The following is a 23,201-nucleotide window of genomic DNA, read 5'->3' on the forward strand; positions in this document are numbered from 1 at the left end:
GAACAGGTGCATTTACAGAAATATGTGTTTTTCACATGTGCTCATGTTTTCCCTAACCTGTGAACATACTAGCAATAAAAGATGATAATGAAGACTGTATTCAGTGAGAGAAAGAAAAAAAAAGAGAAAAGTAATAAAAAATATATGGAATCTAACCTAAATGCTATTCTTGATTTTCAAGGCTAAAAGAATGTTCTTAATTCATGTTTGTTTGTTTTTTCAAGTTAGGAACTATCCACCTTTTTGTAGACTACTATTGACTCTGGGTCTCTTCATAATTACAAAGTAAGTCAAGGCAGTGTTCACACTTTCATTAATTTCAAAAAAACCTGTAACCGTCAGACCAAAAGGACGACAGCACAATGATGCATGAACATAATATAAGCAGAACATGATTTTGACACAAATCATCTTTGGTACAGTAATATACAAAAAAATTGAATTGTGGTGGGGGGACGAAAGAAAAAATAAGAAACACAAAATATGATGTAAGAGCAGTGAGAGAGAGAGAGAGCACATGAACACTGAGACTACAAAGTACTAATTTCAAAATAAAATCTAAATGGTAACATTTCAAACTCATGAAAACTTTTGTGAAGCTTCGTCATCAACTTTCGCTAACTTTTGAAGTACTGTACATGAATTTATCACAATCTAACGACATAAACAGAATCTTCCTCCACAGACCACATACAAACTTGCTCTGAAAGGAGCCTGGGTTCCGTTGTGGCGAAAGGAAAATGCTTGATATGAAACCTCCAATCAACATTTCTCAGCTTACAAGTAACTACTTGTCCGAGTCTAAGTCTTTTTAATAAAAGTCACACCTGACTTTTTGAAGTCAAACGTAACATTGCTTGCCACAGGTGCAATTGTGCACTATATACATCTTGATCCAAAATCTCAGCAAATTCTCCATGATAAGATGGTGTTTGAAAAAAAAATCACAAGCCTGCTTGCCCATGGCAACAAAAAAAGAAATGTTGGGTGAGTAATATGAATGGGCACTTGTCAGTGAAAAGCATAACAGCTTTACCCAAATGACTACTTCTCTTCAGACAAAAGTGAGAAAAATAAAATATCTTATCTTTCCCACTCATAATAACAACAAAATATGCAAGCAATCTATGAACTCCTTACTAAAGGCCATGGCTGGGTGGGAAAGGAAAGATTCTCATCAGTCTGTCTGCTAGTATGATAATAATAATAATATAGGTAATGATAAAGATATGGTCTTATTCACCAAGGGTAGGATCTTCAGTGTTGACACTGTTCTACCAGAGGGCTGCACCATTATGTTGTTGTTGTTGTTGTTGTTCATTTTCCATCTGTGAAGATGGCTGGATAGCCCATATTCAGCTACACTAAGCTGGTCTTCCATGGGGTCCAGTTGGTTGTGGGGTGGGACCACTTCACCGGGTTAGACACCCTGCTCTTTGCGATGAATAAATGAAGCGGGATCTTTTACGTGCATGAGCTGTCGTGACTCTCTCATACACGGGACCTCCATTTTATGTCCTATCCGAGGGACAGAGTGTTTTGCCTCTTGCTAGAGGGGACGGTATGTTTACACACAACATTGCTCAGTCCAGACTCGGGTTCGAACCTGGGCCGCGTGATCCCTGCATGATCGTGAGGCAGACGCGCTACCGACTGAGCCAACTCACCGCCCTCTATTATCATAACCCATTTACACACCTGGGGTCTGTTTCATGGAAGTCATCAGAGAGACTTTTTGCTCATAAGACACACATATGAGACACTTCATGAAATGGGATTTGAAAGTTTCTCATAGCTATGTATGAGCGACTTTGGCCATTCTGAGATTTATGCAGACTTTCATGTGATGACTTCATGAAATGGACCCCTGGGCCAGGAGAAATATCAATGGAAAAAACATCTTGTCCAAGAACGTACGCACTTGGCAGGATTGGAACTCGGGACCTTCCGTTTGAAAGTCAATAAGTCTTAACTCCTGCACCACAGTGCTCCCAGGTCTCTGCCTAACAGTGAAACAAAGCAACACATGGGGGCAGCAGATGATATTTTCATGATAAATTTCATGAATGCACAAGGTATTACAGAGTTGGCACATTCAGTGCATTAAAAAAAAAAAGTACAAGGAGATGAATAAGTATGTGATGCTGGCGGAATGTGGAATGACTTCTGAAGAACAAAATTAAAACACGACACAGAGGCACAGTTCACACATGAGCAGCTGCCAAGAACTACTACGCATGCATTTTCTGTGTCCAGAAGCTGTATCATACAAAGTAATTCCATAATATACATTATATTATGCTATGTATATTCTTTTCAGTTGTATTTTCAGTCCATGTGCTAGATATGCAATATCCAAATAACATTGACGTGCCAAAATTTGAATCTATTTGGACTGGATAAATAGCTTTGACTAGGAGAAAATTTGACTTACAGTCTGTACGAGGGATTCAACTCAACAGAATACAAGGATAGGAGGACTTGAAAAGACCTTTGACTTTCATAGACGATTACATTATACATGACTTATGCGAGGTCGCCTTAAGCAAGGTTGAGAGTACATTTGTATATCTTTTTATGTATGATGTACAATGATGTAACAATGAGCAAAACATATTTTGCATGTGCTACAGCATACAACACATATGTAGCTGCAGCTACACAGCAGCATTTTACCACTCCAAGCCTGATCCATAAGGTGCACGGGCTCGATTAACTGCGACTAGCCCGAACTGTACAATGGAGTAGCCCAAGGTAAGGGCTCGATAGACTTTGCATTACAGATAAAAAGTTTTCTTAGCTTACATGACTTATAGTTAATGCTATCACAAACTTCTTTTACATTAAAAACTATGCAGAACTGTGTACCTACACCTGGGTATCATAGGTTTTAAGTACTTAAAATACATACAGGAAAGTGATTTTCATAAACAGTACTCCTGAAGACTGGATTTCAATGAACTAGTACAAAGTGATGATGTGCTGTGTAGTGTTTGAGACACTCGTATATCAGCAGCAAGAAGATTGACGGCTTAAGAATTTTTTTTTTGTCTCAGATACACAAGTATGTTCATGTATAATGCCCTCTTATAATTACTTTTAATACACCTCCTTTTCCTAGCTCTTTTTTTTTTTCAGGAGAGAATGCCCAACATACATGTACATCTAAGATAGAATGTCTTGTTAAGAATTAATAATAAGGTGGCATCTCAAAAAAAAAACAACAACAACAACAAAACAAGAATAAAGCTGAGTACTATGCACATATAACATCAAATACCCTCATCATCTGAGGTTATACACTGTACTTTTGAGATGCCAAAAGGACATCATTTAAGTTGATAAGTTCATGGTAATGACAATTCCAATGTTAGCCTAGCTTTACTCTCATGCTTTACCAAGTTGGTAATCCAGTTTTACTCCTTTCATAACTCCTTTTTGTTTTTCATTTTTTTAAGGGATGTGCTATCACTGAACACAAGGGTCAAAAACAGTGAACAGGGACATTTCTGTAGACATAAGACATAACTCTTTGACAATTTCAAATTGGCTACAGAACTACCTCAACCATCAAATTGTCTTATTTCAGTTGCTTATCTTCAATGGGTGGCTACTATCAAAGTCACATGCTCATTTTACTATTCTAAAAAAAAAAAAAAAAAACCAGGCAAATTGGCAATGTACAAGCTCATTTCAAAGACACACTCTGCAAATTGGCAACATGCTAGCTCATTTGTACACACTAGCATAACACTACAAGTAGTACATTGTAGCTCCGTGACACAAGGACAAGGACAGAAGGTCATATTTTACTGCATGGAAGTCTCCCCATCTGCTGCAGAATCTGTAAATTTACTTATTATCTCACAAGTATTACTCCATGAACAAACAGTACCCGGTCCATTGTGTCAACAGACCTTCAAAGAACTGTTCAGATAGATGAATCACATAGGGAATGGTGCTTAATGAGTACATGCAATATTAGGTGGTATATTCAGCTACAGAGTAATGACGATGATGAGAGCTTTTTTAAAATCAAGTGCACTCACTGACTTTACAAGTACTGATTAATAATAATACTACCCCTTCTTATTTTGGTACATAATATTACAGTAGCAATACCTTCCCACCAAAACTTATCGATGAATTTTACGTTTAACAATTGCAATAGTGCAATGTTTCTCAAGCAAAAGAACCACAATTAATCCTAGATGGAAGAACAAAAAATGTAGATTTCTTTGATTCAAAAAGAAATCAACATATGTTGATCTTGACAATAGTGCAATATCAACATATTTTGATATTGACATCAGAAATGACTATTCAACATAATTACAGATAACTCCCATCAATTTTCAACACATCCGCAGGTAATCAGCAGAAAGTCAGTACAATTTTTTTCTGGATCATGCAAGATGAAGCGAGAAGCGAGAGACAGAAACGTTTATTTGAAGCAAGATCAGAGATATCAAAGTGATGAGTTGTGCCTTGTAGATGTGGCAAAGTTTATGATAGTTGGGAGAAAGTTTCCAGCTGATAGAGACCAATGAACTATATATGCCATATTTTTAGCAAAGTCTAATTTTTTGAGTATCGGGACTCCCAGACAACATTGTGGGTCATCAAATTTGCAGTTATGGAGTACAATAATGAACAGAGAAAATTATGAATGCATATCACATTCTTATCAGGTTCTGAGTAAATATTTTCATGTGTTCATTAGTTTGCGAATAGCACCCGACTTTATATGAAATTTGTATATAATATATATGAGCACCCCGCAAAATATATGGCACATACATCTAACATTGGTGAGCTTAAATAATTTAGTTTTAATGCATATTACAGATTTAAAGCATAAAGTAAAAATCAGTAGACTACTGAAGCTCCAGCTCAAATAAAACATCCCACATCATTGCAATCACTGAAAATGTATAAAGAATTAAACAATCCTATCTATACAAAGAAGGAATACTTACTAAAAAAAAAATGATGGTCATTAATAGATATCTCTATGCTACACTTACAAAAAGTGATTTCTTGATTATAAATCATTTCCTGAGAAAGAGAGATAGGACAAAATCGCAACAGGTACAAACATCACAATAAACAGTACTCCTAAAGATTTGATAGATTGTCCAATGGATTTGTAGTCCTGTGATAAACTGTAATTATTAGGCCGAATAAAATTGCCTACAATTCAAACAATGTGATTGCCATAAAAAATGTTCGCAAATACAGGAGGATCCCCACTGTAGCTCTCAGAATGTATCAAACTTTTAAATAATACTTTGGCAAAATATTGTACTTAATGGCCACTTTCATTCATCCGAATAGTAATATTTGTAAGAGGTTACATTTGATGCATTTAGTACTGCATCACAAGTCTTCGCAAGCTGTGCTCATATTGTCAACAGAGTATTAAGAAAGCTTCCTCTTTCCTTTCCCAAATCACTCGCAAGCTTCGGCAGCCGCGATGCAGATGTTTGCTTGTACGTGTTGTGTACAAATTCAAGCAGTTGGCATCGTTACAAACTTGAGCTTGTGCATCCCCTCGAATCTACAATGGTTGTTGGCCAAAATAGCGTCGTACCAAAGATGCAGATGTTTGCTTGTATGTGTTGTATGCAAATTTAAGCAGTTGGCATGTTTACAAACTTGAACTTGCGCATCCCCCTCAAATCTACAATGGTTTTCAGCCGAAATAGAGTCGTACCAAAAGCCCCAAAAGCAGCCGAAGGAATATGACGTCGTACAGATATTTGCAACTGGGAAATTAGCAACTTGGATGAACTGCTGTGTCGCGCAATTGTGAAAGTGCTTACAAGGCAAGAATGCAGTACCGTAAGGGTCAATTGCATCCCGCGTCGCCTTGCGAACACTCCCTACTTCTACTGGGACATCGCAGTTCTGCCCTCCTCTTATATTTTCTGGCAGTGACGTTATGTCACTGTCTCAAACTCTACAATCACAAAACAATGTGTGTGGACATTGCTGTTGGGTCTAGCTGCCAGTGTAGTCAAATAAATTCTGCAACACTGAGGATTTGAAGTGAATCACTAAGATCATCTGCCAGTCTTATTTGCGCATCTAAAACGAGCATGAGCGGAGACCCTGCGATACCTTTCAATTTCAGAATATTCCCAAAGTCTGTATCTTTCTCCATTTTAATAGCTATATGTAGTCCCATCCAGTGAGCTTCACATTTGTTTGGTTCGGAAATTGATCAATATTGATGATCAAAGCAAAGCAGCGAATAATGCTTATCACACAATCATGACAAGCAAAACAAGTGGCAGAATTCTGTTTCCCATAACAAAAGAAAAATAACATGTTTGCATAAAATACATCAATAATAATAATAATAATAATAATGATAAAGACAGAGAGAGTGTTAAGAGGGCTGAAGCTGCAAGAAACGTACAACAGACTGACAAGAGAGCCAGGAGGAAGGCTAGGGCAGCCTCAGTCTCAACCCAACGGACTTCATCTGATGCATGTGCTTCATAGATTGTCATTCAAGAGAGGGACTATACAGCCACTCAAGGCGGCGCACACTTCTTGCCTAGTGCCATGCCATTGTCTCTTGAGACGAATGGATGCCAACCAATAAAAACACGAAGAAATAGAGGAGACGATAAAAATTGCTGAAGAAGAAAGATACATTGTAACAACACTGAAGCGGTCTCAATGCAACATTAGCTAACAGGCAAAGTGTGTCTGCAAAGCATACAGACTATGGAATGAATGGCCTGCTTATTTCCTTACCAATGAGGGGCATTTCTAATTCCATCCAGTAGTCATGAGATGGTATTGTATCATTTGAAATCATACGAAAAGAGGCTTTCTTCTTTTACTCTGTTCTCCTGTTTCAATTTTTTGTTGGTATCTGATAATTGTTTGAACCAGCAGAAACATGGAGCAGAATGAGATCATTTTGCCATTGTTTAGCAAATCAATTCAAAATATCGTGAGATGAAGAAGCTTGTGATCTCAACACACGTTCTACATTCAACACCCATTTTGAATGTGCACTCTCTCAAAGCAAATTTCCTTACATGAAAGTATTTGTAATGGTAGCAATGCCAGGAATACATAAATTCACCCGCAGGGCTGCCAACATTCACACAAAATAAATCAGGGATGTTTCAGAAAGCAACCCACACAGATACTCACGTGTTACATTGAACTTAATGCGTACAAATAATTTCAAAATCATAGAGACTTTGATATCATTTTAACCCCATATGAAGTGATATCCAAGTATTCAGAAAACCTTCTGTGCAATCACGGAGACTTGGCTACTCTGGACTTCTTATCATGGGGAGACTCAATCTCTCCAAACAATACAGTTATCCTAATCTAGAGGGATGGTATAGTATTAGTTGAGATGAGGATTCAGCTTTCAATTTTCTGCAAGATATTGAGAAACCACTTCATGAAATGTTAAAGAGCAGACAATTCTATGAGGAAATCAAATTTTATTTGATGAAAATCGCTTTTGCAATGGCTGAGATATCCGAAAACAAAGTAAAACAAAGTGATCCTAATTATAGGTGGGTCGCACCTTTGACTAAGATCACGTTTTTTGGATATCTTAGCCATTTCAAAACCAATTTCCATCAAATAAACTTGGAGTTCCTCTAAGAATTGTATGTTCTTTCATATTTCATAAGAGGTTTTCATAATCTACAAAAAATGATAATAAAAAATGTTAGAAACCTGATGTCCAATCCTATCTGAAACTATACCATCGCTTCAATTTTTTTAAAACAAGGATAAATCATACAATTTCTCAGTAATGACCTCCTCAACCCTCAACTTTTGAAGGGAGGTTGAGGAGACAGAAACACACTAGAGAGGAAAGAAGAAGATACTCGGACACCCCTTCTCACGAATTCCTCACAGATAAAGATATCATTTAATATCATCTTCACATTTTGAATGTGTGCGTGTATCATACATATAATCTCTGCAAACATTTACAAAAACTGTAAAAAAAAAAAAGAAGCACCTGTCGTTTCATCTTCCTATCATCATTTAAACTGCTTTATAGATTTTTAATAAAAGCTACTTGAACTACATTTCCTTCAGGGGAAGGCTGATTATCTTTCTGCAGCTCAGACTATTATCACTGCTACTTTTGGAGGGATAAAACATGATAAATGTTTCATTTGACTGTAATGATTATCGTAAGAGGCTTGGCCAGACTACTTCACACATCAGGGGGGCATTTCATGAAGGAACTTGTCGGATAAAATGTCCAACAAGTCAATTATATCCGACAAGTTCAGGGAAATCAGCCAATCAGACTAAAGAATTTCTCAAAACTTGTCGGATATTATTGACTTGTCAGATATTTTATCCGACAAGTTCCTTCATGAAATGCCCCCCTGTACTCCATGTTCCTTCCTCCATCACATGGACAATGATTACCAAAAAAAATGGAGGGGGGCAAAAAGGAAGGCGGGGCAATGGGAACCGGTAATGCTGCGCCCCTAGCCCTGTCATAAGTCCCTCTTGAAGAAGCGGATCACCCCTTCCTCGTGGAGCTTATTCCACAGCCCCCTCTCGTTGTCGACGTCGTGCAGGGCGGTGGACTTGTCCGTGTGGCTGACAAAGGCCTTGTCGTAGTAGTGCAGCGTGAAGCGCTGGTCGTAGCCGAAGCCGTAGATGGTGACCTCGTCGCATATATGCACGGCCAGCATCACCACCAGAGCACCTAAGGTCAAACGGTCAAGTGTTAAAGGTTAAAAATCCTCTCCCTCTCTTAGCAACATTCTCGGGAGGAACATGGTTAAAAAGTTGTGATCTCATCCTTCTTCCTTTTTTTTTCCAGAGAATCATAAAGATCTTAGATGGTTTCCTGAGGTTATGGACACTGACCCATCAAGCATCCGTATTTGTACAACCTTGGGGACTCACTATGAAGTTTACTGTATATGCCGAATATTTTGCAACACTTCTATTTTCACGAATTTCGCGAGTCAGGTGCTATTTACGAATTTGAAGACGTGCACAAATATTGACTCTGCTCACGGTATGAATGTGACGTGCACGTATATTTCTCCGTTCAGTACTAAACTCCATGATCACAAATTTAACCACTAACAAAATCGTCCGGAAGTCCCAATTCGTGAAAATTTACACTCGCTAAATACATTGTATATGGCATATACAGTACCTTATGGAGCACCACCATCATTTATAAAGACTATGATTTCCTTCATACTTCATCCCCCCCCCCTTTTGATGATACCTGCCCCGCCTTCCTTTTTGCCCCCTCCATTTTTTGGGTAATCATTGTCACTGGCCAATCAAAATCATTGTTGCATGCATGTCTTCTTAATAGGGCAGACCCTGAGCCAATCAGAATGGTTGTTTAAAAATTAGCAATTATTTGCAATTGATTGCAACTTTCTTGCAACACCCCAAAGATGACTCAAATGTATTCAACAGTACACAGGACATGCCACACATTGCACAAGGAATGCCTTGTGCAGACAGCGATTGCAATACCTCACTTTAGCCTCTGTTGACCTAACAAACGGATGTCAACAGTTGTGGCAATGAGCCAAAGATCAAAATGCCATTAATTAGCTCTATCCTTATGCTCCTTTAAAAGTTTTGGGGCATTACTGAGCATTCAACATTTGCAAGCAAATTGTTTGTGTACTATTAAAGGACAAGTTCACCATCATGTAAATATCAATTATGTGAATGCAGCAATATCGTGACAACACATTATTGAAAGTTTGGGGAAAATCGGACAATCCGTTCAAAACTTATGAATTTTTAAATCATCTGTGCAGTAACTGCTGGATGAGAAGACTACTGCAGTGTATGATGTCACATGCGTACAATGATATAAGGAAAGAGAATTTCACAAAATTAAACTTTTTGAACAAAAGTGCACATTTCCTCAACCTGTCACTGATGTTTGTTAAAAGTAATATTATTTCCCCGTCTTCTAAAAGAGGCAAGTCAAGCGTTCTTTTCATATGCGAGATATATGCGAGAAACGTGAAAATATCTTGAATTTCTCTTTATGCTTTCTTTATATCATTGTACACATGTGACATCACAAGCTGTAGTAGTCTTCTCATCCAGCAGTGACTGAGCAGAAACTTCAAAAATTCATAACTTTTGAACGGGTTGTCCAATTTTCCTCAAACTCTCAATGATGTGTTCTACTAATATTGCTGCATTCACTCCATCCACATGTCTATGAAGGTGAACTTGTCCTTTAAAAGCAATGTCAAGTGCCATCCCATTCCATCTGACAAACCTGTCGTCGGCCTGTGCGCCTTGCCGTCGAGGAACCGCGTGAAGACGTATCGAGAGAAGTCGGGATGGAGGAGCTTCAGCCTGCTGGCAGGAATCGGCGGTCTCTTCAATTTACTGCAGGGAGTGTAGAACAAATGTCACAAATTATGATCAACCCTTCCACAACCACTATCTTATATTCCTGTTTCTATCGTATACAAAAGTGTGACCTTTAGCTACGACAAAATTAAAACACTAAACATAAACTCGATAGAAATCTTCTATCATCTACAGTAGAAACTTGGCAACATCTACTGAGTACAGAATTTAGCAAATCTAGAAATACAGGTTCAATTCCTAGCTGTTGGTTTTGGGGTGTTTTTTTTTTTTTTTTGGAGGGGGGGGGGCAAGATAAGACATATCAGGATAACATTAATCAATGTCCTACCCTATTTTGACAAGTTTAGAACAGGCAGCATACAGACACATAATAATATTCTCATTTACTGGCATCACAAAGATGAGTCATTTAGACTTTTGTGATTGATTGGAGTGACTAGCAAACATGAAATATGTATTTCACCACCATTTATTGATACCATAATTTTACCTGCTTTTAACATAATGAATTCATCTGTCATCATTACTCTGATCTTCCATCAATGAAATATGGTATTTTTCATTATCATTTCAATATTTTTTCTTTGCCATTTGAATTCTCTCCCCAGCATCATAAGCAGCATCTACAGAAAAGGCAATTCTTTTCATGTCCACGATAACTACTGGATTCATTTACAAGTTGTATGTGTACATAGCATTCTACCTACTTTTGACTGGTGCTGAATAGCACCTGCTAGTATAGCTTGTACTCGAAAACCATTTATACTAGTGAATCATAGCAAATATGGTATTACACCCATCTCATTGATGCTCCTCCAACTCTACCCAATCCTATCCTCTGTATACACAGAAAATGCAAATTATGGCAAACTATGACTAAAGTAAAAATATTTATGTCTCATTTTAATGAAATTATGACTCTTTGGAATTCACACCAGTAGTTAATGATGTGGGACTGATCCAACACGAGGAAAAGACTACAAAACTAAAGAAAGAAAAGAAAAGAAAGAAAAAGGAGGAGGAAATATTTTTTTTCTGATTAGAGATGTTCCACCTTAAGAATATTCCCAGGTACTTTATAATGATAACACACCTCACTGGCGCCGTGCGAGAAAGAGGTGTATGCGATAAATAATACACCTTAAAACAGCGGTGGCTGTCTCGGTATACCCCACTCCCTTTCACGGCTCGGGGGTGGAAGGGAGGTAGGGGAGGGTGGGGGGGGGGGGCTGATTGGGGCTCCTTGCAAATGATTGATCACCTCCATCAAGAATAAATGGAGCAGAGGAGTGAGTGTTTACATCAGCGAAGCCAAGCCAGGCCTATCTCTTACGACTGTCACCTGGTTATTTATTTCGCTGCGAGATTGGATTAAAATATTCCTCATAATGGCTCGTACGAGGCTGCTTGCACGAGGTTACTCTTCTGTATTAGATTGTTGATGTCATTTTCCTTTTTCTTTCGGGAAGACTTTCCCCTGTAATGTTCTGTGCAAGTGATATCTATGAAAGACATAAAAATGCCATGACAAAGAAAGAAAAAAATATAAATGGACCAGAGCTTCTACATCTGACAGCTTTCCGGAATATATATATATATATATTTTTTTTTAATTTCATCTTTTTTTTTTCATTTGAATCTAATTCTTAAAATTTTGTATGCAACACTTGTCTTTAAATGCACATGCAAAGTAAGAAAAGAATTTCACAGAAATCAAGACCACAATCTGCTAGACAGAGAAGAAAAAATACTTATTGATGTCTTCATTTCAGACAGAAAAGGACCAAGCTTGGCTTGCTGTCCTTCATTCAACACTGTAGTATCTGAAGACTCACACAAGCTTTCCAATTTCACAGACTTTTCTCCCCAAACTGGAGGCTCCCTTTAAGATTGTACAGGTCTTGTGCAAATACTTTCAATGCTTCTAAAAATATGGAATTTACGACCAGCCAGTGCTTCTTTTCTCAGTCATTAAACTCACCAGTGGCGACACTACTTTTTCCCCCTATGTATGTCTACGTGTTGATAGAGTGTGTGTATGTGCATATTAAATGAATCAAAATGTCACATGAGGTACTAGTAGGCCTACTTCAAATACCAGTCAGCACCTGGATACACATGGTCACAAGATAGTGCAATATTTGGATATATTTTCCCATGGGCAAAACATATGGATAGATTCTCTTCTGAAGATAACAGAATGATGACATCTACTACATATAATCCATACGATGGATCTTTGTATATCATACTATGTCTAGCCTCCTTAACAAAAAAAGAAAAGAAAAAAGAAACAAATCTTTTGCAGATTTCTAAAGGCAAAATTTTCATGACAGGTTAACGATAATGTATGCTTTCTATGAGTATTCAACCAAATTTATATGATATAGACATACATGAATATACCACCTACAAAAGACATGGCAGCTTTTGTAGTCTGAAATATACAGAATGTCCTGTATCCTCAGGGTTTGAAACACTATTTTTGAGGAGGTTTAAGTTTTTCAATATCATTTTAAGCTGTTTGGATTTATATTCTGTATGTTTTGTCCTTTAGCAGTAATTGTTTAAGGTATATTATCTAACTCCGATTAAATGAAGCATGCAGCAACACTACAATAGCATGTACACAGTCTTGAAGCAAGACTGACAGCCAACCATACTCACTATTTTTTGCCTTTCTGGACATAAATTGGAGGAGTAATGTTTTTCATGATGTTTTCCATGTAGTCGACATCGTACTGCTTGAACATCGTGAAGACGTACTGGGCATTCTGTCGAGAAAATTGAATGCAGTCACAGCTATAGAATTTAGGCACGACGGATGCAACAGGCAGGAATTCATACGTGTGTGTATTCATTTGATACTGATATCATCAAAAGTGAATTTGATTTGGTGAATTACTTCCTTAAACATGATTTCCCTCTCTATCTTTGGCTAAATTCTATTCGAATTCATAAAATCACAAGTCTGGACATGATCATGCATTCACTTTGTGTCACTTGAGTGAACTACATCAAGAACTTTATACGGTTGGTTTCTTACTACCGGTGCAAGTGGTACCCCCGTTTGTTACAAAGATTGTTTAATTGTTCGATTGCTATTGTTTTTTGGTCTGTTTTTGCTTAAGACAAACAGTTAAGAGAAACAATGACACTGGTTTACATGTTTGTTTGCTTGTTTGTTTTTTATACTTCCTTTCATGGCATATTCTTGAATTTACATCTCACTAACTCTCAAAATCAAAATCATACTTTGCATATTTTGCAATGAACATACAGTACAGCTCTACTTTAAAAAATGAAAATAAAAAATAATGAAAATTATAATAATAATTATGACAATAAATGTATGAAAACTATAACAACAATGATGATAATACAGTAAATAATGGTAAAATAATAACCACAGCATTATTCAACATCATCAACATTCACCTTGGACAGAAGATCATATACATAGCAATAGTAATGACAGCAATAGACACAAAGTGACAACTGGAAAAATGGAGGCCATTCACATTTTTCCCAAAAGTCATACATTTTTTATTATGCAAACAATGTTCATTCATTCCTCGCCCAGCTTCTCCTATGACTGAAAGTCATTTCCCACAGCACTTTTACATTTAATACTAACAGAAGGAATGGTTTGAGCATTTTATTGTACACTGAATGTAAACCCATGCAATGATCAATCGTCTCCAGTAGGTCTGACATATGCGTAAAGCAATATTATGTTGGCGGGGCTAATTTGCAGCAAGCAGTGAGTTTTTAATGATGAACCTACATGGTGTGGACACCACTCATAACTACAAGCTAATTTTCCAAATTTTCCATATACTGCCCAAAAAGTGTTATGCATGAGCGATTTGCTACCACTGCTCAGTGAAAGCCTGAAACCAGAGCCCACAGTACGGAAGTGCAAACACTGAAATGTTAAGTATCTGCAAGTCATATTTGTACATACAAATAATACCATATATATGCGTCTTAAAATGCCCTTTGATCTTGTACAGGAATAAACCAGAAGCAGCATATTCTCACTATTGATACAGCTGCTGTAAAACAGATGTCCCCTCCCCCAACTATGGGCCAAAGGTAAAAGACCTGTTGGTACACTGTAGTTTGAGCTTATAATATCTGCACTATTTTACAACACACAAGAATGGTGAAAATGGTGCTTGAACAAGCTGTACTAAAGTGAATATCATAGAAAGTCAAGTGTACAGAATGGCAGTGTGAATGCTACATTTTGCTGTGGCTAACAAAGGTGGATTAATCCATGAAAATCCAGCCCAAAACGGGAAGCTAAATATGCTTCCCTTTGCAATGGGGAGGGACTTATTTGCTTTTTTTCCAGCACCAATGCACAAGACATACCTCTCTCTGAAGCATGAAACGACGCTCTTTTTGTCCGACTTCATGGACTCCTGAGCAGTGTTAGAGCGACTAAATACTTTTGAAAATTCTGGGACTACAGTAAAGCTGATTACCTTGTAAAGAATACATGAGGCACAGGAAACCTTTTGTATCGTACAAACATAATCCTATCAATGTTCCGTATCCTTTCTTATTAACCAACTCCCCCTCCCCGCCCCATAAAAAAAGTAAAACACAATAACAATGAAAGAGAAGTACGAAAGTCGGTTGCTAATTGCAAACAGCAATTGTTGGTGGCAAATCACAACTACTTGCTTCATTTCCGCTTTATGCATTTTTTTCTTTAATTTACTGATAGGTACAATGTAAAATGCAGTACATATTGCCAACGGATCTAACACGTACTGGCTTTTGCTTTGCATATCCACTGGCATCTCATACATAACATTTTGTAAACTTCTCCAACAGCGAAGGCTGATAATTTCAGTTCTAATTTTGCAGAGTAAAGTTGAGGCCAGAGCCAAAATGTTGCCTATCTTTATTAGCAAAAATTTTTTTTAAGCCTTACAAGTGTAAAATGGCACTACTGCTGTTTACATTGAGATGACTCTAGGACAGGACATCAGCTGAGAACTAGATGGGCTTTATTGCAGTTTTGGGGGTATTGAGTTTGATATTGGTATCAATGTCTACATTGTGGTGTCAATTTGAATTATTTTCATTTTCAGTAAAATGTTTTTTAAAAATTCTAAAAACACACAAAAGGTTGTAATTTTACACTGAATTTGGAACAATAATTATAAATCCACCCACTGCTGAGTTAGAAGAAAAAATGTTTCATGAAAATTGACTCTTTTGCTTTTATTTCTGCTCAAATCTTAGAGAGCAAAAGCGGCTAGCGCCTTTCAGGTTCTCAGCTGATGAAGTACTAGATAGATATTAAACAGAAACAGATTACCGAATTCACGAAGGTGGTATAAGTGAAACCATGGTTTAAACCATGGACAAAAACCATGGAGCGCCAAGTGTCGCACAGAATATTCCGTTACGAAATTGGTCATTTCATAGACAAAATGACCATTTTGTAAACGAAATTATCATTTCGTGAACGAAATGTTCATTTAGTTACAAAATGTTGTCATTTCGTTACAAAATAATCATTATTTCATCAACGAAATGACAGATTTCGTAACGAAATATTCCATGCGACACTTGGCGCTCCATGGTTTTTGTCCATGGTTTAAACCATGGTTTCATTTGTACCACCTTCGTGAATTCGGGCCAGAATGTTGTGCAGACTTTACCTCGTCAATAACATCCTGGGCATGCATGGACTCGGGGAAGAAGGTGTAAAAACTTGTCTTCACTCCAACATCTTGGGCGAATCTACCAGATGAAAGTGCGCGGTTTAATCTGTGTCAGAAGAAATGTTAAAGGAAAGATATTATATCTTAGCAAAATCGTAGAAATATGGGTGCGTGGGCATTGGGGACATCCACATACACAGTGAAAACTTGTGACACTAGAAAACAGTTTAATAATTGTTCCTAAACAGTGCTCTCATGTCACTATGTTTTTGTTGATTATCAAAGTGAGACAATATACAGTGGCACATGCATCATTCCTGCAATTATTCATACTGTAGACTTCAATCAACAGGTTTAGGAGGGATAATGCAGTTGTATACTTGTGTGAGGGAAGTTTTGTATCAACTAGGTAATTAACCCATCAAAGACTACTGTTACAGTAGAAATTTTCACGACGCTGAAATTTTCGCCCATTCGCGCAACCAGAAACTAGCGCGAAAATACAAGCAGGCAAATGTTTTGGCTTGCCATATGTTCCTGAAGTTGATGTCTTGATTCCACAGAATTAAAAGCATGCAACCAGAAACTAGCGCGAAAATACAAGCAGGCAAATGTTTTGGCTTGCCATATATTCCTGAAGTTGATGTCTTGATTCGACAGAATTAAAAGCATGCGAAACTCATCTTACCCAGGCGAGCGCAAATAATTAGTTGCGCAAAAATATGTGACCCTGCATCACAAAACGAACACAAAGTCGCCAGACATCAAATTTTAGTTAAGAGCATATTCTGAAAGAGCAGACTTTAAGCTTTAAACTGATGTATAACTCAAATCAAATGGACTCTCCTAACCTATCTAAATACTGGAAAGAAAGCACACACTCAGGAAAAATGTGAAGCGAGAAAAGAGGTTCTGAAGTACAGTGTCCAGTCAAGTGCTAAATTGTTACCAAGCCCCACTGGCTGCGCGATGAAGGGACAAAAAACAGGATGTAAACCACCAGAGTAACAACAATGAAGGGATTATCAGAATAAATCGAAATTAAGCATGCATTAGCAACACAATCTGTCCATAATTAATGCTAACTTTCAAAGCAGTATCATCATCCTTTCACAAGTTATTAGAGTTGAAAGTGAAGAGTGTGTACAAGGTTTGTAAGAAATGAAAAAGGGACTCTAAAGACACACTTAATCACACCATTCTACCAAAAAACTGTTCGAGATAAACTGCTAAAAAGCACATTTTCCTGCCAGTTTTATGATCCCAAATTTTAGCATAATGTAGAAGAAGACCCGCTCTTTCAGAAAGTATGAAAAAGTCAAGATCGGCTAGGTTGACCCATATCACCTATTTTCAGTCCTCACACAAAATAAGTGTGTGCGACTTTTTGTTCGTTTTGTGATGCACGGTCATATAAATTATACACTTTTACAGTAGTCCTCAGGATACTGAGGCAGGTGTGTATGGAAAACGTGTGTTAAAGCTAAGTCAGCTTATCGTCAGCGGGTGAAAAGGGATTACATAAACACCAAAGGTCAAGACAAGACCTTATCTGCTGGAGGAAATAAAAATACATACTTCAGCAAGCAATTTCATTCAAAGTGCTTGCTAATTATATGAAAATGTAAGGGCCAACCAAAGATAGCAAATAAGAAATCAACGTTTGAATCTCAGAAAGGTTTAAAATTAAGGCCGCTACATCGAACGCAATCACAACCTTCCATACGACAAATCCTATTACGGGTAGGTCACTTGGTAAATGGGATTAGCACATAACTCATCTGACAAATGAATCAACTCATTTACAGCACTGCTTAAGCCATTAATAGCACTCATTTGCAAAGTATCAGTGGTGAAGGATATTGGCTAACCGAGGTTGATTCCCGACTCATCTTTAGTATTAATCTGTGATCTTTAGAAAGATGTGATGCGATATTTGGTACTCCGGGGTATCAACAAAACAATCAACCATTTTGTTGAACTATTTCTTCTTCTTTCTTGAGCGCTGTACCGCAAGTTACCAAAGAATGAGTGGAAATAGTTTTTAATACTTTATGCCCAAAGATTAATTTTTGTTATGTCAATGATATTTACACATTAATGATTGAATGCTATTACATATTAGAAACATGATTTCATTATCTTTTTACCTCTTTTATTACAGTACAAAACAATTAAATACTGATGCCCTGTCGCCATAGTGGTGGCACAAGCAATGCATGCATGTGCAGCTCAGCAGCATCAGTAGCACCGTACTGCACATTATCAGTCCACTGACCAATTGATACAAGTACAATCATTGACCAATTGATACAAGTACAATCATGGGCCAATTTTACAGATTAAAATGATCTCTTTCTCTATTACTGTCCAAAACCATAACATTTTCAGGGAAAAAAATAATCATCATTACTGCAATTATGATTAACACTTCATAACAGGGATGAATTGGCACTGGGATTGTTATTGTAAGTTGATAAACTTTTGCCACCATGATAGCAGTGGGTAATTGTACATCTTGAGAATACAAGATGGTGAGGTTATTAATATGTTAATGTTTTAACTATGTGCAAAAGAGGAGAAGCATTTTCTTCAGGCCACATTACGAAGGCATTCAAATATACAAATAGAATTATGTTTTTCAATGAAGACTTACTGACAAACCACATACCAGTGCTTACAAACTACTTACTATTAAACTTTTCTTACTACCAGTAAATATATACAGTCAAACCTGCCTTAGAGGCCACCTGTCTATAGCGACCACCTGTCAATAGCGGCCACTGAAAACTCCCCCCCGAGAGAGAAAAGCTCTGTTAAAGACCCTGTGTATAGCGGCCACCTGTCTAACGCGGCCAGCGGCCACAAATTTTGTTTCCCGCGGTTGATTTTAACCTGTCTACAGCGGCTACAGACCCAATGGAGCCGTAGCCGAGCCGATAATTCAGCGTGTTTTTCTGCTTTGTAGCCATGCCAGTCATTTATGGGCAACGTTCAGTGATCGCCACCGCTGTATTTATCACTTATTCAGACATAATGATGCACTCTTCACGACTGTACACATGCCACTGTGCAACAATTTCATGAACACCGGCATTGTTCAATGCATTAAACACACATACATGTAAGTACTTCTAGATGTATACAATGATGATACATGTACATGTACGGTGTAGGCATTGCACACAAAGTTGGATAACCTGTCTATAGTGGCCACCTGTCTACAACAGCCACTCTTTTCGTCTCCCTTGGATGGCCGCTATAGACAGGTTTGACTGTACCGACATGTATATTTCAATATTTCAAATTCACTTTGAATGCATTAGTCACCGCTGTGCAAAGTAAGTTTTTGACAGAGGTCCTATGGTCTGGAATGCATCAAATTTGATGACACGTTTATACTGGTCTATTGTGTGTATCGGCTGTGTGTGCATGGGTAAGAATGTATGCATTTGTATATTTGTGTGTGTGTGTGTGTGTGTGTCTGTGTCTGTGCATGAGTTCAAAGAAGACCTACAATATCAAATTGAACACCTGTTCCTCTGACCCCAGGTGCAGTCTACAGGGGAGATTAGTACTGCCAAACACTGAATATTCATGATTTTTAAAAGCTGTTCAGGAGCATCTTACACCATTCTGATGTTCATTCCTTTAACCCTTTATTTAATAATAACATGCTTTTGTCATAGATATCTGGAAACTGCTTCCAAATGAATAGAGATTACCTAATCCCCGTAATCCCCATTGTGTCACCATTAGCCTTCCTGTAGGACTGAGACACAAGTTACGTTCAGACGACAGGCCCTAACCTCGAGGTTAAGCTCTTGCCCCCTAACTAGACGTGCATTCACACAACGAATCTTAACCTTGAGGTTAGGAAACCTTGAGGTTAAAGGGATAGTACAGTATTGGTGGAGATGAGAATTGGGCTTTTAACATTTTGCGAGATACCAAGAAAACACTTATGACATGGTACAGAGCATACCATTTTAAGAGGAATTCAAAGTTTATTTGATAAAAATCGGGTTTGGAATAACTGAAACATGCAAAAACAAAGTAAGACAAAGTGATCGTAATAAAGTGTGGGTCCCACACTTCACTAGAATCGCTGTTTTTTTGATATCTCAGCCATTTCAAAACCAATTTTCATCAAATGAACGTTAAATTCCTCATAGAATTACATGCTCTTTCATATTTCATAAGAGGTTTCTCACTATCTCACCAAAAAATGTTAGAAACCTGAAATTAGGTCTCAACCAAAACTGTAGATCCCTTTAAGCTCCTGCCCCTTTGAGTACTACGAGTGGGACCCCCCCCCCCCCAACTCGTGGTTAGAGCGCTAACCATGAGATATCTCGTGGCTCTTAAGATCGAGCTAACCTCGAGGTTAGCTAACTACGAGTGCGTCTACATGGTCCCTAACTACAAGCTTAACCTCGAGGTTAAGGCTTGTCGTCTGAACGTAACTACAATGTACCATACGCCTGATCTCTGAGTAGGCTGGGGAATTCTTACAATTACATGTCAAGTTTGAAGATTTATGACTAGATGCCGATTAAAAACACAGCAAGTCCTAGCTATCAAAAATGCCTTTGTTCTGGCACATGCATGTAGGTTAAACCGCACTCAAGTCATGTCTTTCATACACAAAACACGTACCGTACTTGCATTGAACCTACTTGACTTCACAGAACAGCATTACGATTCTGAGTCTCGAAATGTTGAAAGCGTTGCACATCAATCACAAAATACGCAGTTATCAATTACAAACACTCCAATCTCTGTTCTTATTGGTCAGTTTGGGTTGATGATTGACGACAGCCAGCCAAAAAGTGACTGCTCAGTTTCATGTTACGGGAACCAAGATGGCCCAATGAACATGACACATTATATTACCAATGCAAAGGGTCGTACTGGCAAAGCATGGGTTCACTAACGAGAGGTAGTGATCGAATCTTCAGTAATGATACAGACCCCAGATTCCATTTGCTCTGTTCTTTTTCTATACCCTCCCTCCCTATACCTGTCCCACAAGCGCAGCTCATTCTGACGGTAATTGACGAAGTACATGCAACCAATTAGATCAATGCTAGGGCACGGTTATCCAATCTGCATGGAGCATTTGCAATGCTTCTCTGCCCCATTTTACTCCATCAGCAATGCTGGTAACCATGTCGTTTGTTTTACCAGATTAATTCATCATTTCACATTGAAAACACAAAGCAGCCTCTCATAAAAGCTGTTCCCCTTCTACTGTGTGTAATTCAAGAGCCAATTTACAACCATGCATAGCTGCAATTCAAACACTGCTGCCTAGTCCCACTTGTGCAAATATGTTGTGTGTGGGCGTGACTGTACCTCCCTACACACACCTCTGCATTCTGACCTTTAGTAAACTGCCATTTGTATTGTTGAGTTATGGGGAAACTCCATTCCACTTTTTGGCTTACTTCACATCTTGCAGAAAAAGTGAGGTTAAGTAAACAGTACAGTGAACATTTCATAACAAATTGGACAAAAAAAAAAATCATAAAGTTTTTAAAATTCTGCAATGTTGCTTTTTTCAAGAACACATGAAGATTATAATCATGCAAAATTTACAACTGAGATGAGGTAATGAATAAAATCATTATCTCAAAAGTATCACACTCATTTTTACATGAGACAATACATGATACAAATTACTTTTTGGCAGTAACTAACTTTCACATCCATCTAAAATTAATTCAGAGTCAAGCATTACAGTGTCATAGTAATTTCACATCAAATATCTTATCCCTTCTCTTTTTTATTTGATTTTACTAAGGAATTCTAGTGAATCATTAATTGGCTTGTAGGTAATCAAAGGTAGTAAAACTAATATTTCACAAACAACAGGCATCAGCTGGCCATGTGAAAATGCAAACCTTGACCTCTGAGCTAGATGATGTCAAAATATTAACCACCGCAGATCTTAAAGAGTAATAAGCTTTATTGTGCTACAAAAATTCTTCAAACAAGCAGAGCAAAGTTCAACTTTTATTTCATCAGGACATGGACGATATCAAGTAACATGTTCACAATATGATGTGAAATACAGTGCTGGCACTTCATTGCAAAGAATGTAGCTAGTGGAGAAAAAAAATATCAATCTTCAACCGAGTATTGGCAATTCTGCCAAGCTGAGTTCAGTCAACTATTATAAATTGACTGTTTTCACACGTGTGGAGATGTGTCATTTGAATGAGTATTCTCGTGATCATTATTCTAACGAGGCATTTTGGCCATGCATATATGCAAACTAGAAGCAAAGAGCATAATTCAAATTCAAATTCAAATGACGATCATGAGGTGTTTTTCGGTGATGATACGCCTGAATGGTGGAACGAAACAGTCGTGTGGACGGATTGACCTCCACATCACATTTTACTGGGTTGAAACTTTCAACCATTTCCATAGAAAAATGCATGCCTCAAAATCCTTAACATTGGGGTTCTCAGTATGCTTTTTTGTAGAGATTTTAAAGGGATAGTACAGTATTGGTGGAGATGAGAATTTGGCTTTTAACTTTTTGCGAGATACCAAGAAAACACTTATAGTGGCTCGATTAGCCGCCCATTACTATGTGTGTAGCAGCCCTGTGTTTTGGCTAGTTTAATTTGCCACTGCTTCAGTATTGAATATCAGCAAGATTTCCCCAGCCTTACATAGCTAGTGGAAATTTCCATGTATAGTTGGTTGACCTTCCAATCTGGTTCAGACCGGTTCACTGTCATGTCGTGTCGCTATAATGTAGCACATTAAGTGCGTAATTATTATCATTAACGTTACTTTTGACCAATCGCGACCACTATTCGCACGTCACCCATTGCACGTGCGAGATGTCACACGATCCTTCGCGGCATCGAAACACTCCCGCTTCAACCACCGTTGAGGAACGACCTCCGGATTACCTGTCCTGCGGTAGAGTCACGCTCCACCTTCTGTGTTTTATGGGCCCGCTGGCTGTTCAAAGTTTCTACCCGGCCGCTGTCTTCTCTGCGCACCGTACCAGAGATTCGGGGATGGAGCTTCGCAGTTTTTGTTGCCTCCTGCGGGGTGTTTCATGAAACTTTTTGTCGGTGATTTACACCGACAACTGTTAAAAGC

General features: G+C 38.0%; 1 protein-coding gene across 1 annotated transcript in view; it reads right to left on the bottom strand.

Annotated features, from left to right (window-relative positions):
- Positions 1-8,401: 8,401 nt before the first annotated feature.
- LOC139716583 (alpha-N-acetylgalactosaminide alpha-2,6-sialyltransferase 2-like) overlaps positions 8,402-23,201 on the bottom strand; it is a 101,233-nt gene continuing 86,433 nt past the window's right edge. Inside the window, exons 5-8 of the mRNA XM_071628110.1 lie at positions 16,071-16,179; positions 13,054-13,160; positions 10,289-10,401; positions 8,402-8,722 (exon numbers count right to left, since the gene is read on the bottom strand). Coding sequence (XP_071484211.1) covers positions 8,508-8,722; positions 10,289-10,401; positions 13,054-13,160; positions 16,071-16,179 — 544 coding nt within the window. The 3' untranslated portion in view covers positions 8,402-8,507. The remainder of the gene's footprint in view (positions 8,723-10,288; positions 10,402-13,053; positions 13,161-16,070; positions 16,180-23,201) is intronic.

This window comes from Diadema antillarum, unplaced genomic scaffold, assembly GCF_040938485.1.
Source record: "Diadema antillarum isolate AM-2024a unplaced genomic scaffold, OU_Dant_1.0 scf00000067, whole genome shotgun sequence".
Taxonomy (NCBI): domain Eukaryota; kingdom Metazoa; phylum Echinodermata; class Echinoidea; order Diadematoida; family Diadematidae; genus Diadema; species Diadema antillarum.